The 17,216-nt window shown below is 40.6% G+C and overlaps 1 protein-coding gene across 2 annotated transcripts in view; it reads right to left on the bottom strand.

Annotated features, from left to right (window-relative positions):
* Positions 1–17,210, bottom strand: part of GLUD1 (glutamate dehydrogenase 1) — a 40,708-nt gene extending 23,498 nt beyond the window's left edge. Inside the window, exons 1-2 of one of the 2 annotated variants that reach the window (XM_008570301.1) lie at positions 17,024–17,148; positions 16,610–16,751 (exon numbers count right to left, since the gene is read on the bottom strand). In XM_008570301.1, the coding sequence (XP_008568523.1) occupies positions 16,610–16,751; positions 17,024–17,122 (241 nt within the window). In that variant the 5' untranslated portion in view covers positions 17,123–17,148. Of the gene's footprint in view, positions 1–16,609; positions 16,752–16,881 lie in introns of both variants that reach the window. The other variant, XM_008570300.1, reaches the window with a different exon arrangement.
* Between the last annotated feature and the right edge of the window lie 6 nt (positions 17,211–17,216).

Here is a 17,216-nt window from a genome sequence, read left to right as displayed (position 1 = left end):
GGGGGGGGGGGGGGGGGGGGGGGGGTTGGAGGTGAGAAAGAAGAGGCCATATTTAGAACAAACTTCTGGTAAGATTCCAAAAAAAAAGCAAAAAGCTACAGATTGAAAATGTCCACACTTACAATTTACACCCAAGCTATTTCCAAGAACACCTGAAGTAGCTTATGTGTTAGAATACCATAAAAAGTCAAAAGGAAAAGCTGCTAATTAGATACCCAGATAGAGCTACAGAATGAGCACTGAATTTGGTTTAAGTGACCTGATAGCTAAGAGAAGAGTGGTGTTGATATTCAGTGTTTGCTTCCTGGTATGAGTAGATGGGTTCTTAGGGATTCACAGCTGAGTAAGATCTACTCCCTGTCCTTAAGGAACTTACAACTCAGTGGGAAATAACAGTTAACTATGATTTCACAAGACAAACACTACCTTTGAATGAATGCTTTTTATACTTTCCAGAAGGCAGCTAACTCAATGAAGGCTTTTTAATTTTCCTTTTTCTTTTTGGTTTGGGTGATTTGGTAGCAGGAAGTTTAAGAACTCTGCTCTCTGACAGTATATAAACACGAGCAAATGGACAGTCACCAGGTTTGACAGATCCAACTTGAACACCTGATGTCTAAATAAAGGTTTTGGCTTCAAAAATGTATACCTAAACAGATCCTCACCTGTTTGTCCCCTGACCCACTGCCAGCTTCTTTCAACCAGAGATGAGAAAACCATTTCCCCTTCCTGGGGATCAGCGATTCCCTTTACATTTTCTGCAAGAAGGGGTGGTGGCCAAGCAGACAGGTATCTGAGTCCTAATGCCCAAGTGTGTAGAAGCCACTAGGTGTTTGGTAGAGCCACTAGGTGTTTGGTAGAGGTGTTTGGAAAGTGGGGGTGTCCACTACTTTGGCTTTGGGGGTCTTGATCAATCACCATTCCAACTTTTGCAGGGTTAAGCCATCTTCCTTCTCTATCATCCATTACTTCTCAACCCCAAGGAAGAAGGCCTGAGTGGGGGCCGATGTTCGACTACGCACTGCTTGGGGTTCCCTAACACTGTGTGTACTTGTGTATAAAGGATCCCCAGATTCAGCTGCAGCATTTTTTCTACCTTCCCTCTCTCAACAGATTCAGCACCCCTTGAGGGACTAGGTACAATCTCGACTGAGAGTCACAGGTAAGTAATGGGAGCCCCAGGGACATTTTAAGCCTAAATATTAACGATATCTTTTAAGAGAATTTTATTTGTTGTGTACATGACCATAAGGAGCAAATTTTGAAGCTGAACACATACGGGTACTTCAAAAAAGTTCAGGGAAACATTCATTTTATCTTTTATTTCTATTTTTCTATGAACTTTTTGAAGTTCCCTTATATTTCTTTGGTTTACTGGAAAAATAAGAAAATGATTAAACTTAGGAGAGCAAGCTCTCAGATCTATATCTCGCACAGAATGGGTTGTCAAATTTATCTGAAATAGGCTGGCCAATTAGCTCAGTTGGTTAGAGCACAGCCTCAACACAAAGGTCCCAGGTTTGGATCCCCATACTAGCCAGCTGCCAAAAATAAATAATTAATTTAAAAAATTATTTGTGAAATAATTATTAAAATTTTAGAATGTGAAACGACAGGCAACTTTTCTGGCATACAGCAGATATAGGTATAGCTTGCTCCCCTATTTTGTTCAGGACTCTGTTAAAAACTTTCTTCATTCTGAGAGGCCCTCCTTGACCACCCTATTTAAAACAGCACCTCTTCCTCACTCCCACTCTCTAACCCTTCCTACCTTACTTGTTTCTTCAGGGAAACAAGTAAGCATTTATTATTACTCATCTATATCACACATCTGTTTACTGTCTGGCTTCCTCACCTGGCGAGTTAGCACCATGAGGACAGACTTTGTTTTGTTCACTGCTTTAATTCCTGGTGCCTATCATAGAAAATGGCATGTATTAGGCACTCAAACACATGCTGAATAAATATGTGAAAATTTCTTGATTGAAGGAAGAAAGGCAAAAACATATTCTGACATACATATAAGTTTTAAACAATATACCATAAGTATCAAATCATAAAAAGACTAAAAATTAAAGTATCAGGTTCTAAAAAGTACTCCAGAAAAATATCAAAATAAAATTTGGGGGTGGGAAGAATGGGGAGATGATGGGCAAAGGGTACAAAGCCTCAATTAGACAGGAGAAATAAGTGTTTTTGTTGAGACACTGCACAGCACGGTGAATATAGTAAATAACAATGTATTGTACATTTCAAAATTGCTAAGAGGGGCTGGCCAGTTGCTCAGCCGGTTAGAGCACAGCCTTGTAATACCAAGGTTGAGGGTCTGGTTCCCCATATAGGCCGGCCACCAAAAAAAAAAAAAAAGACATTTCCTGCTTAGTTTCTGAGGCTGTCAAGTCCAAAGTCCATCTGGTGGTGTTGACAGTGACCCAGGGGTCTCACATTGCAAGATGGTGGAAGCAGAGAGAAAGACAGACTCTCCTCTTCTTTTAAAGCCCTCAGAACCACACCCCTGACCACCATTTTTAATCCATTCACTACTGCACAGTCCTACAATCCGATCGCCTCTTCAAGGTTCCACCTTTCAATTACCATAATAGGATTTCCAACCTCTTTAACAGTCACAGTGATGGCCAAGTTTCTCACCATAAAAAATGAAAAGTATTTAATTAGCTTGATTTAATCATGCCACATTGTACTCATAAACTATAACATCACTTTGTATCCCATAAATATATACAACTTTAATTTGCCAATTTATAATTAAAATAGTAAAAATTTTAAAAAGGAATAAAATTCATAAGTAATATTAAGACATTTGTATCTTTAAAACAAATTTTATTTAAACTGTGTTTTTCAAATTATTAAAAACACTACTGGGCTGGCCAGTTAGCTCAGTTGGTTAGATTGTGGTGTTATAACACCAAGGTCAAGGGTTTGGAACTCTGTGCTGCCAGCTGCAAAAAAAAAAAAGTCCTACTAAATAATATGGTGTATTACTTGGTCAACACTATGCCAAGCCAGGGAGGGACCTAGTTGGTGCTGTGTCCACATGACCCAGCCTGCAGCATCTGCTTACCTGCAGGGGCACTAACATTGCCCTCCTACACTCGGTGTCAGGGTGTCAGGACTGTGCAAGACATCACATGTGAGGCATCTGGCATGGTGCCTTGTGAGGGGTCCCCACTCAAATCTCAACTATTATGAATGCTATTAGAAGTAATACAAAGTACTGACATATAACAAAGCAATTTATTTTTTAAAAAGTCTAAACTGACAGGAGTTTGAACGGCTTAATAAACCTTGGTCTAGAGCTCCTGTCAAGATGGTGGAATAGACAGTCCCCAGCATCACTCTCTCCCAGAAATCAACCAATTTACAACTACATAGAAAAACAACAACAGCCAAGCTGGGACTGCTAGAGCTCAGGGGAAGAGGAGGAGAGACCCACAGAGTGCATGAAGGGGGAGAAGCTACGATGAGAGAAAGAAAAAACTGCTCTGACCATTTCCTGCTGCGGCTGCTTCTAGGCTGGAGCTGCTGAGCGCATGGAGCAGGAGCCAGCAAAAGCCACAGCTGTGCCCTTCCAATGGAGGTGCTTAGAGGCAGCAGGGGAGAAGAGGGCCTTGGTGGCCCCCAGGACAGCAAGACCACTAATAGGGTTCCCATGGACCCACATAGGAGCAAGGTACCACAACTGAAAAAACAGAGCCACCCAGAGGCTGGTGAGTCATCACAAGGGACTGGTGCATGGCTGGTCCTGTGGGAAGTGTTTGCAGCATAGGCAGTGGGAGAGATGGGCCCACTGGTGGAACACTGGGGCACAGCAAGGACAGCTGATCTGCAGCCCAGTCAGCATAGGACCACTCAGAGGAGACTGGTCAGGGATACAGAATTGCATGGGGTACAGTTTGATGAAAAGACTCAGGCCCAGATCAGAGTTTCTACACAATCCAGGTTCACCGAGTCTCTGGAGAGCCAGAAATACCTATAAAGTCAACCATTATAACCTGTGCTGCACAAAAACCCTTCCCTATAGAAGCAGAAGAAAAGCAGCAATTTAGCTAAACTACAGACCTCAAGTACTGGTCACAACAGGAAGTCCCCCCACTTTAGAAGCAAAGGATAAAAAAATTAGTTCCAGCTGAGACGCACCATGCCAGTGCCTCGGGTCTGCCTGGGACCAAGGGATGGAGTTGGGAACTAGACCTCCCCCCCCCAACCAGGCACACTGCCAGTGCCAAGGAGTAGGAGCATACCAAAAACATCACCTTCATGTGGGTGGCCCACCACAGCCACCACAATAACCATGGCTGCCGCGAAAGTGGCTAGATGCCAGAATCACCATGCAGATGGTCCACCAGCCAATGGAGTACATTGACACAAGGAGAGTCACCAGCAGAGACAAAGAAAAGAAGAGGATGTCTCTCTCCACAAAGCCCATTCCAGAGTGACAGAAGAGGAATTTGATCTATGATAATACTGGGGGGCCTGATCATACATCTCAGCATTGGACAGATCATCTAGGCAACAAATCAACAGAGTTACCATTTTTCTTTCAGGAGAGAAGAAATCTAGGGTAATTAGAGGGGGGAGGGGATGAGGTTGGACAAGGGGCATAAAGAATAAATATGATTTGTAACAATAAATATGCTAATAATATTGATTTGATCAACATATCTCAACGTTGAACCCCCAAAATATATATAATCAATTTTGATTCAATAAAAATTAAAAAATAATAATAAAAAAAGAAATCTTGGTCTCATTACTTCTTAAGATAAATTCATAAGAGGTAGTAAAACAACATACAGAGCCTGTGGAAATAACCAAGTTATTTTAATTTTCCTTGCTTTCTTAAAGGAGGGAAAAGTTACTTCCCCTTAAAAGCTTAAAAAGTTTTCACTTAAAAAGTGAGAACAGCACAGCCTTATAACACTAAAGTCATGGGTTAGGATACCCATACTGGCCTGCTGCCAAAAAAAAAAAAAAAAAAAAAAGTACTATAGAGGCTGGCCAGTTAGCTCAGTTGGTTAAAGCAAGGTGTTACAACACTGAGGTCAAAGGTTCAGATCCTTGTACTGGTCAGCTGCCAAAAAAGCAGGGGGAATAAACACCAAAAAGTGCCCATAATGTAATGCATTTAGTGGGTAACAAAAAACTGCTTGAAGTAGTAATATTTATAAAATCAAATAACAAAAGCATTCAAATGACCAGCCTAATATTCTAGACATAGATGCTAATTAGAAACCAGACCCCTCCTTCTACAAGAGTCTAAAAGTATTTTCATTTTATTACAAAAGTCCTGGAATGATGAGTCAGAAACTGTGTGTGTTTAACAGAAAACATGTTTCCCCTGGATGGAACCCAGCAACTCTTGTTTGCAAAGTGAAATTTTCTTTCCCAGCTACGTGCATTTAGAGAGCTCAACTGTCAGACACTGAAGAGAAGTTCCATAAATTCTCTCTCCTACTACACGGCATTTTCTGCAGGCCATGAACAAATGAACTTGTAGTGAATTAAGCAAGGGAGAAGCCAGGAGGAAAGTTGTAGAAGCTTAATGGAATAAGCCCTGGAGCAGATAAGGGTGTGGGCCAAGAGGGGACAGAAACTGATGCAGATGGTGTTGCCTGGACTAAAGAAGCAGTGTGTTTTCATTTTAACTTTCTAATTAGTCAGTGATACACAAATGTTCTTAAATTGGCAAGTATACCAGTACAGGGTAACTTAAAACTGTTAATCTGAAAAATAAAACATCTCAAAGTGCATCCATAAATAAAACACTCTATAGCAATATTTGAGACAAAACAAATTCCAGTAAGACAAGACGCCTAGGGAAAAGCTAGTTGCTCTTCCCCCTCTGGGATTAGAAACTAATCTAACTACTAAAATCCTAAAAATGTACTATCATCTGGAAATGCTTAACCACATTCTAAGACACTAAGAGACTTAAGTAAGAATATGAGTGAAAAAAGGAAGGTACTCTGCTTAATTCAGTGGACTGGGAGAAATTAGCAGAATTGAAGTATGTGAGGGACAAAATGATGCAACTTATACTTCAAATTTCTGAAAGAAGGGGAAAACCTAGCATTTTTGAATGCCTACTATATTTCCAGAATACTCAATTTGAAGTTGTTCAATAAAGCCAAATAACAGGCAATATACACATACATATAAGAAAACTAGAAAATCTTAAAATATTATTATTATTATTTTTTAAAAAAGATGACCGGTAAGGGGATGTCAACCCTTGGCTTGGTGTTGTCAGCACCACGCTCAGCCAGTGAGCTAACCGGCCATCCCTATATAGGATCCGAACCCGTGGCCTTGGTGTTATCAGCACCGCACTCTACCGAGTGAGCCACAGGCCAGCCTAGAAAATCTTAAAATATTTTAAAGCAAAATGAAGCACGAAGGATCTTATTTGCAGCCTAAATATTGTCACTTTTGATAAAACCAAGCCTTCTCCTTTTCTATGGGACAGGACAGTTAGCAGAGAAGGCTAAAGGTGAACAAGGCAATGGATTGCACAGGGTTCACAAAGACAAACATTTCATTCTGGAAATAGAGGAAAGTAAATTGTGGAGTATAGTATAAAGCAAATATATTCCACAGGGCCTAGTTTCTTCTACTTTCAGGTTTAGTCTAATTTCTTAAATGTACATATAAATTGTTGACCTTGAAAAAACCAGAAAACTCCTCCCAGGCTATAGTCTCTGTTGTAAGATAAAGAATTGTAACAACAGCAAGGTTGCTGGTTCAAAGACAGACAAGTTATATTAATATGTAAAGATACTGGGAAACTGTGTAGGGAGAAGGAATGTTTGTGAAGATCAAACTTTTGTTGGTGGATCATTTAAATTGCCTTATGGAATGTCATCTGGCTTGTTTAACTGAATGTTACCAGCCTATATTGTTAAACTATAACCCCACCTATGTTCTCTTCCTATAACTTCCTGGTCTGGAGAATAAATGAGGGAAGAGAACCCCAATTTGTAGTTAATTTCCCAAATGGAAGGAATGCCTTGCTCTTGAGGGTTCCAGGAGATTAACCACTTCGGGGCTTCTCACTGCTTAAGTAATCCTTTGCGGCTCTGTCACCCAGGGGAAGAGGGGTGACAAATCCGTGGGGGGCAAAGCAACAGTAAATTATTTTTTGGGGGGAAGGCAGTAATCCTATAGTGTTAGAGCACTGATAGCCTCTATTGATACCAGCATTACTAGTGTTTGGCAAGAGATCATCTGGGTCTTTGGAGGGCAGTGCCAGCAGGTGTAATAGATTATCACCCCAAGAACAAAGGAGGTAGATGCTTTTAAAGAAGAGCAGAAGTCCATGGCTGGCTAAGCTAGAAAATGAATGGGTTGATTACACACGTGTGGACCTCGGAACTGATGTCATTAGAAATGGGGTCTAAAAATCAAGGACCACATTCTGACCTGCTGACAAAATCTGGGTAGCCACTTTACCAGAGGAAACTAAAGACACCACCACCCATGACAATGTTTATTATTATTTATCAATCTTGGTAAAGTTGGAGGAAGGGCGGGTGATAGAATAAAGTACTTAACAATGGCAACTTTGAAATCACACCTTTTATTCTGAAGAAAAACTAACTTATTGTAGTTATTTTTCGTTAACTGGAATCCAGATGTTTCAAAACAACATTAACGAAATGCAGACCTCTGTGGACTATACACAGCACAAAGCTTTGCTGTGCTTTTTTACTTAATTAGTACAGATATTTCTTAGCATGCTCAAGAGTCTAATGATTGGCGCACACTAAGTTTTTCTAGGAGAAATAAAAACCAAAAGCAAAAACTAGCTAATGTTGCTATAGTGATGGAGAAAACAAACCAGCTCATTACATTAAAGAAGATTCAGTGAAAACCACACTGGCTTGAATTTTCCTTCCTTTTGCTAGCTGACTCAAAACCAAAAACCAAAGCCTCCAGCCACTGAGTCAACCATTGTTTTTTTTATGATGAATCATTAACTAAACTGTTATAAAAATCCAAGAGGCTTTTGAAAGTACTTGAACCTGGATCTCTTAATTGGATTTAACTTATTCGTCAAAAATTAATTTTCCAGCTGTACTCTCACTTTTCAGAAACTATTTATTCAATAAATAAGAATTCTATGACAAGCACAGAACCTGAAGAAAAACAAAAAGGCCTTAGAACTCTTAAAATTCACCAACTAATGATCTTGCGATTGGAATCTATTTTCTCACTTAATATTCTTTGCTAACTCACAATGGAGTAACGTAATTAAAAATGAGGAGTGGAGGGAAAGAGCGAGGAACTAGTGCCCATCGGCAAGTGATGGCCATCTGAAATACCAGAAGTATCAGATAAAAATTTGAACATTCAGCACAGGAAAGGAGCATTTCATATAGGAGCTAAGAGAGCCCATACACTTTGCTTTTGACTATCTCTGTATAAGAAGGCAGGGAAACATATACTTTAATTTTTAACCCAGTATCTAAATCTTTTATTTTAACTGATTTTGAAGAGATAAATTTAAGCTTTCTGGGATGCAAATGTTTAGCTGATAATGGAAATACATTTCATTTTTTCTTTTCATTAAAATTTTAAAATTATATAACACATATGTATAAGTTTTCATCAACATTTAAATACAGAAAATGCTGAAGTCTCCCTTGATTAACACTCGTGACCACAGTCTTCTTAGGGGTGAGGATTCTTAGCAATTTAAATATATATATTTCCAAATCATTTCCCCTGCATTTATATACATACATATCTATAAAACACAGCTTTGTTTTGTGCTTAAGTATTTAACTTACTGCCCCAAAGGATGGAGGAACAATACATGAAAAGGGGGATCGTGTTAATTTTTTATAGATTCCTTACTGAGATCATGACAAACAGTAAGTAAACTTACTCACACCTTCATACCAAACAGGTCTTGAAAATGATGCTAGCTAAACTGACGAATATAAGTAAAGTTGGATAACATTCAGCAAAAGCTAACTAACTTCGAGAGGAAGAAAATTGTAGGGAGACAGGAGGCAAGGGATGGATGGGCACCACAGGCAGTGAGATTGCACTGTGCAAGGGCATGTTTGGGGAAAAATATATGCGCATGTTTCCAAATTTCCTAGGAATCATTTTACACCAGATCTCTTTTATTTTCAAAATTCTGACACTAACTACCCTGAGTTATTAGCACAAATTCCACAGGTTAAGGGCTCAGTCTCATAAGATTGCCCCCCATTTCAGATGCCAACTGCAAGTATTGGGTACCCAAGGCACCTGTATTTCTGTCCAATTTGGTTGCAAATCAGGGGTTCCCAACAACCTTTCCTCAGATTCAATAATTTGCTATGGCTCATGGAACTCAGGGAAACACTTAACTGGGACATGGACGCATTTAGCAACCTGGAAGCTCTCTGAATATCCCATTCCCCCCAAATCATTGTTTAGGGTTTTTATGGAGGTTCCATTACCCAGGCATGATTAATTATATCATTGGCCACTGATGACTGAACTCAATCTTCAGCTCCTCTTCGCTCTCCCAAGGTTGGCAGATGGGGCTGAAAATTCCAAACGCTAATCATGGCTTGGTCTTTCTGGTGATCAGCCCCTATCCAGAAGCTATCCAGGACGCTGCCAAGAGTGGCCTATCACTCAGGACATTCCAAAGGATTTAGGAGCTCTGTGTCAGGAATTAGGCACAGAGACCAAATATATTTTTACATCACAAATCCTTCCATTTACAAACAGTCTATCCCCATGACCCCCTCATATAGTCCCACCTCCTGCCTTGGCTGAAGCCATCTACTCTTCTCTTTATCTGAAATGACCTTTCCCTTATCCAATTCCTGTCCAGCCTTCCCTACTCCCAGATCAAGACCATCTCTACCTGGTCTCTTTGAACTCCTATTGCAGTAACATAGGTTTTAGTGTTTTTTCAACTGTGCCATTTATTGACTAGTTCCAGGAAAGGAAAATGTAGAAACAGAATTAGGAGCTAAAAGCAAAATGAGAATGAAAGAGTGTAGAAGAGATTTTGAATTCTGCTCTATTTTGGGTAAATCAATGTAAAAATATTTCAAGAAATAAAATATTCAGCTTTGTTTTTTTTTGTTGTTGTTTTTAAACTCTCTTATGAATAGTTCCCCTAGCACAGAGAATGGTACCTGACAGAGTAGGCAATTAAAAAACACGCAATGGACAGGTTAACTATCAGAAATCCCTATGAACTAAGGAGTGTTCTTTAATCAAGTATAAAGTTGAAAGATCTTGCCTGCAGGGGAAAAAAGCCACATAATGGAAAAACTGATTTATCTGGGATATAGACTACAGTTCATAATGAACACAGACTCAGTAAACTCCCAATGTGGGTACTATCACCTGTGGTTATTCCTTTGCTCTTTCTCTCAGTAAAACGGATTAAAAAAAGAAAGAGTTCATGTAAATCCTAAGGCCCAATATGCACAAAATGCTTTTGGAGGTCCTATGTTGACATATTTGTGATAATGGTAAATGACAAATGAAGCCGTATTATTGACAACCTTTATAATTTCCATTTTTGTCATCTTTCATATTTTCCTCTAGCCTAGAAAGCAATTCAGAAAAATTAGGTCTGACATTCTCCAAGAATAACCAAGAGAAACAATAACAACTCATGATAAACAAAGACTTCTTAGTTTCCAATGAAAAGAGACTTGGAAGGAAGCCATTTCAAAATTATTCAACTGAAAATCCATAAAGATAAATGTAAGAACACTTTGGTTGAGAAATAGATTATTCTGGCTAACACATCAATGTGTAAAACAGAGGTCTTCAAACTCCTTTTAACAGAAAATTCTCTTTGAAATGTTATTTCATTGCCTTAGCAACTAGAATAAACAGACCTGTAAAGGTATCATCTACAGTGTGTTTTGTATGCAAACTTATTTGAATAGGCATTATTTCCTAGGAAGAATATAAGCCTTCTAGCAGCTTTTAACCAATTTTTTAAATGACCAAAAATACTAGGAATCGCTGTATTGATGACATGACATGGTTCTCAGTCAGTGCTTGCCCCAAGATACAATTTGTAATTTTTTACACAAATAAATCCCAGACAATAATGATTAAGAAGACGAGTGCTGCAATTGGATGGCCGGAGTCTGAACCTCAATACTAGCTGTGTCACCTTGCCAAAGGACCCTTCACTCTTCAGCCTTAGTAGCCGTATTTGGAAATTGGGGACAACAGTGTATGTGAGGCACAAAGCAATGATGCATGAAAGTTCCTAGCAAAATGCCTGGCACCCATATAGAGGTCAATAAATGTTATCTATTATCGTTATCCCTTGCTCTGCCAGTTGACCTCTGTGTAGGCAGAATGTGGGTGGCTATGGAATCTTCCAGGTAAGGCTACCTTTCTTTAAAGACAATTAGAAAGGTCTTGAGTAGTCCTCTGCTAGGTTGTCTTCTTGCCCTTCATAAAACCTTTCCTTCCTTTACTGGCAGTATGTCGTACACTAACATTTTGGTTTTGATAGTGAGTTACTTCAATCTGCATTAATTTCTGCCTCTGCAAAGGGAAAGATGTTGACTCATCTGGATAGCTAGGTCAATTGTGGATAACAGCTTTGAATTAAGATTGCTCGTGGTTATATTGGGAAGAGCTGCTCCACTTCATTTTATAACTTTCATCACTTTTCCAGAATTTGAATCACACATATGTACTTCAACAGAGGTTTGTTTGGTACAAAAATTGCAGGCCATTTTATGAATCGATGTAACTATTAAAGTGATCAAACATTTTTCTCTTTATTACTTTTATTGTAAAAACCTAGTTATTATGTGAAATACATAGGAAAAAAAAGAGACTAGTGCCTAGGATTTTTTTCAACATCCACTAGTCAACATTTTAGTCTTTATTGGTTTCATGCATAACTCTTAGTATCTTTAATATAAGTGGACAAAAATGATTTTCTTAAGCAATCTAAATTATTTTCAACAGTGGCAAATCCAATTTCTACCCACTATAAGCCAGAAAATTCAAGGTCAATTTTTATTTCTTGTACTTAAAATTTAAATATTACCAGTTTTATTGGAGTTTAATATATTCCGGTGCTCATCTTCCAATTTTTGATGCCCCATTTCTTGCAAAATACACTTTGTATGAGTGAGCAGTGTTTGTCTTTCTGCACGTGGGGTTTGTACTGCCAAAACAAAGTTGCTAAATGTATTCACACACACAAATGACGGGAAGACTGAATGACAATCTGATGCATAAATCTCTATCATTACTATAGGTCTTCATTCTCTAGTATACTCCAGGAAAAAAGAGGCAGTTGGCGTCCATGAAATAAAAAAGCCTTAATGGTAACAGTTCCATATTTACCTAAAAAGTATCAAAAACAACCACTATCTTAGGGCTAAGGGCTAAAAGACACACAAATTACCTGTCTTCTAAATGAACTTTCAGATACAGTACCAGTACTTTCTGCAGTCTTTCCCAAAGCACTACCACACTCACCACACAATGATGTTCCAGAGGCTGAGAAGGACTTAATGCTGAATGTACTCTCATCTTCCCTTGCATCCTGTCACCAGAATACGAGAACAAAGACCATCTACCTTCTACTGTTTCTTTTTGCCTTCTGGCTCTTAAAAACATGTCACTGGGTTAATATAGGATACAATTTTTTATACTAAAGTTTGTAATCAGAGGAATCCATTAACAGCCCAGCAACTATATTTAAATGATAACAATTTTAGAAAGTTCTATGTTAGGACAAAGAATCAGTGATGGAGAATTTTGACTTAATGGTTTTAATATCAAGACAATGAACAGGAAGAGAGGTAGGCTGGAAGAGAAAGTAAATTGACTCCTACATCAATGAACTGCTACTATCAACCTGTACTTTTCCCCAAAACTGACTTTTAAATGATAAATTTTCTTTTAAAAAGGTAGACTGGTCTCAGGCAAAACCATGGTCAACAAAATAAAGGGAATTTTTTTCTGAGAAAATTAACAGGAACAGTCTCTGATGATGTTTTTCAAACACACCAGAACCTCTGAACGAGTCTCAAATCAGTCACTTATTCCTACAATATGCACCTTCCCTGAAAATAATTTAAGACCTCACTTAAACTCCCCTGCACAGCCTATAGCATACTGTCTTGCAAATCCTTAACAGAGGCAAATCTAACGGCCTCAGTTAAATGTGGTATGCGGGGGAAGAAAAGCACAAAAACAGTATGTGTTATTAAATATTTACTTGGAATAAAGTACACATCAGCTACCGCCAAGTCTTAAAACCACCTGTTTCCCTTATAGAGATTATACTTAGATTATTTTGCTTCAACCTTGAGGATTTAATTTCAGAAAACTAAGGCATAAGATCATTCTTGAGGAAAGATTAGATATAGAACGCTGAGAGTTGGGAAAAGGATGAAGAGGGGCAAATGAAGTTTTTTTTCTTTTCTTTTTTTTTTTAAAGATGACCGGTAAGGGGATCTTAACCCTTGACTTGGTGTTGTCAGCACCACGCTCAGCCAGTGAGCGAACAGGCCATCCCTATGTGGGATCCGAACCCGGGGCCTTGGTGTTATCAGCACCGCACTCTACCGAGTGAGCCACGGGCCGGCCCCAAATGAAGTTTTTTTTTTTCAAAGAACAGAGGGAGAGAACAGTTTAGTGAGGGGAGAGGAAGTGAACAGTGTACTAAAATATGTTGAAGAGGGAAAGACTTCCTTAAGTTCATAGGGATTATCCAAAATATTTTTCATCTCAATTACCTAATATATTTTGCATTTCTTTTTTTTTTTAAAGATGACCAATAAGGGGATCTTAACCCTTGACTTGGTGTTGTCAGCACCACGCTCAGCCAGTGAGCGAACAGGCCATCCCTATGTGGGATCCGAACCCGGGGCCTTGGTGTTATCAGCACCGCACTCTACCGAGTGAGCCACGGGCCGGCCCCAAATGAAGTTTTTTTTTTTCAAAGAACAGAGGGAGAGAACAGTTTAGTGAGGGGAGAGGAAGTGAACAGTGTACTAAAATATGTTGAAGAGGGAAAGACTTCCTTAAGTTCATAGGGATTATCCAAAATATTTTTCATCTCAATTACCTAATATATTTTGCATTTCTTTTTTTTTTTAAAGATGACCAATAAGGAGATCTTAACCCTTGACTTGGTGTTGTCAGCACCACGCTCTCCGAAGTGAGCAAACCGGCCATCCCTATATGGGATCCGAACTCATGGCCTTGGTGTTACCAGCACCACACTCTCCTGAGTGAGCCACGGGCCGGCCCTATATTTTGTATTTCTAAGACCAGGGTGGGACCAAGAACGTTATCAACCTTCTTATAAGTAAAAAATGCTTTAAATGTTTAAGTGGAAAAAACCCCCACTGACAATAAGCCCCTTTTAGAATGCACATTCTCTGCAATCAGGGTGACAAATGGGTAGGAAGATCCTGGGGTGTCTTGAAAGCAAAGCATGAAAGTGTCCAAATTTTCCTGATCATCTATTTAACATACTGGTTGTTAACTTAAGCACACTAAAATATTTTTAAGGGCTTTTATAGCTACATAATCCTCCCCAACCCTATTCACTCCATAAAGTCTTCCAAATTCCTTAATTAATTGATCACTTCATAGAGGCCAATTTTCTTTCATGTTGTACCATCTTGCAATGCTTATTGTTTACTAGTTACATTTCAGTTTCTCTACGTTTATATGCGGGGAATTAATAGTGCTCTCAGCAGCATGCCTTCTTGTAAATGGTATAAACAGAACAGAGAATTGTATCTTACACTCCAGCACAAGCAAGTGCTACAATAACAGTACTTTAGTGTGGCTGATGCAATTTGTTACTAGGTTCAAATTTTTTTTTTTAAGGGTCAATAAAACTGCTGTGGCAACAAGAGGGAAAGAGCTGATATGGCTTTAGTGACTTTATGGAGGTCTGACTTATAAAGATAGGAGAGGGCGTGGCATCTGATGAACAGAAGCATAGAGAGACCAAATCACATCCTGCAGAAGAACAAACATACTGATTTATGTACCTTTTAAGGAACTGGAAAATGCTGCCGACAAGACAGTAAAATAAACTTGATGTCTACTTCAAAGAAACAGTGCAATTTAATTTTGCTGTATGTTGTCCCTTCCTCCAACATCTTTGTTTGCTTTTCTTGGGAGGCTGAACTTTTACTTCTGGTTTGGAGAATAGGGAAGTGGTGAGAAGGAAGGCAATGCAGGAGACTGACTGTGTACACTTTATACAAGTTTGGAGCTGGAAGGGAAATTAGAGGTCAAAGTGGTTCAAGCACTGGTTTTAGAGGGCTAGAGGATAATAAAGTTCCAACGTTAAGTCCGCAAAGTGGGTGGAGTCAATGCAAAGTCAGTAAATTATTAAACCCGTTGAAGCAATCTTTGTTTCTTCTCCTGGGAAGACCAGCACAGATCGTTTTTCTGATAGAAGATTTTTAAAAAATATTCTTAGAAGTCAGCTGGCATAATAGAAAGAGCACCAGACCAGATTTAGGGAGACAAAAGGTCTAGCCCAACATCCTCCGTGCTTATCGGCCAATTCACCTCCAGCCAAGATTCTTCACCTCTCGGTGGTCCTTTATGCCACACACACATTCACACATACATACATACATACATACATATATATATTTTTTTCTACAATAGAAAAAAGTGGTTTTGCCCTTTCTATTTTAGGATACTTTTAAGCCCCGTTAAAAAAATGTTGTGCCATGTCCTGGGGGGAAAAGGGAAACAGCTTTTATTTGCTCGAAGAAATGTGACTACACAAGCTAAATCTACGGACATTCAAAAATTTAAATTACAGAACAACTAGGTGACTACCAAATTGTAACTGACTCAACTCCTTTCTTTTTTTCTGAAGCTCAAATCTGGTGCTAGCCAGGACCAGTACACACCCCCAGGGCTATTTCATTCCATTGGCCGGTAGACCATTCTGCAGGCCCTTTAGATTTATTGTCAGGACGCCCGGTGTTTGTCAGAGATGTTACGCTGCTCGTGTTTTAATTTTGGGGGGTACAAAACAGAAGCTGTCAGAGTGGGAAAATAACTTAAAAGATTAACTTGTGATTAGCAAATTCCTTTGTTTAACAAAATTGTCTAGATTTTAAGCCTAGAAGGAAGGTCATTTTCTATGTTCCTATGTCACTGTTGTAAAAGGAGTGAAAAATAATCAGAAAGTAACTTATTTCATTGTTTGCATTTGGGGGAAAGTCGCAGATGCCCATGAAAACTCGCGAGGCAGAAATCAGACAGGCCGGTCATTCCCTCTTCCAGAAGTGCACTTCGGCAGGACCCACCCTGTGTAACACAGACATTGGGACCAACAGGAGACCCGTGCAGCGTCTGTCCTGCATCTAGCATCAACAAACGGAGAGGCCCGGGTGATGGCTCGCGGGCGAACAGGGCGGGCCAACTACGTGGTGGTTTTAAGGCGGAAAAATTACTATCCACAGAGCCTGCCACACCCGAAGCTGGGTGGGCCGGACAGAGGGCGTGGGAGGGGGACACCGCCGGCCCGAGCCGGGGAGGCCCGAGCAGTGCCCCGCGGGGGAGGAAGGGCGGGATGGGGCCGGCCGGCGCTCACCTCCTTTGCAGGGCGTGCGGTGCTGGCTGTGCTGGGCCCGGTAGCCCTCGATGACCTCCCAGGAGCCGTTGTCGCGCCGGATGGGGAAGGAGAGGCTCAGAACATGGTTGCAGGGCTTGATGATCCGCAGGATGCCGCGCACCCGGTTCCGCTTCTGCTCCTCGCTCTCTCGGGTCTTCACGGGGGGGGGGGACACCGCCGGCCCGAGCCGGGGAGGCCCGAGCAGTGCCCCGCGGGGGAGGAAGGGCGGGATGGGGCCGGCCGGCGCTCACCTCCTTTGCAGGGCGTGCGGTGCTGGCTGTGCTGGGCCCGGTAGCCCTCGATGACCTCCCAGGAGCCGTTGTCGCGCCGGATGGGGAAGGAGAGGCTCAGAACATGGTTGCAGGGCTTGATGATCCGCAGGATGCCGCGCACCCGGTTCCGCTTCTGCTCCTCGCTCTCTCGGGTCTTCAGGTCCTCCACCAGCTTGTCCTCCACGATGCTGGCGCCGCGGTCAAAGAAGCCCTCCACCATCTTGAAGAAGTTGGGGTCGTCCTCGCGGTCGGCCACGGCCTCGCTGTAGTGGCGCCGGGCGGGCGGCGCGAGCCCCTGCTGCGGGGCGGCGGCG

The sequence above is a fragment of the Galeopterus variegatus genome, unplaced genomic scaffold, assembly GCF_000696425.1.
Source record: "Galeopterus variegatus unplaced genomic scaffold, G_variegatus-3.0.2 Scaffold590, whole genome shotgun sequence".
NCBI lineage: Eukaryota > Metazoa > Chordata > Mammalia > Dermoptera > Cynocephalidae > Galeopterus > Galeopterus variegatus.
This window is presented reverse-complemented; position numbering and strand designations above follow the sequence as displayed.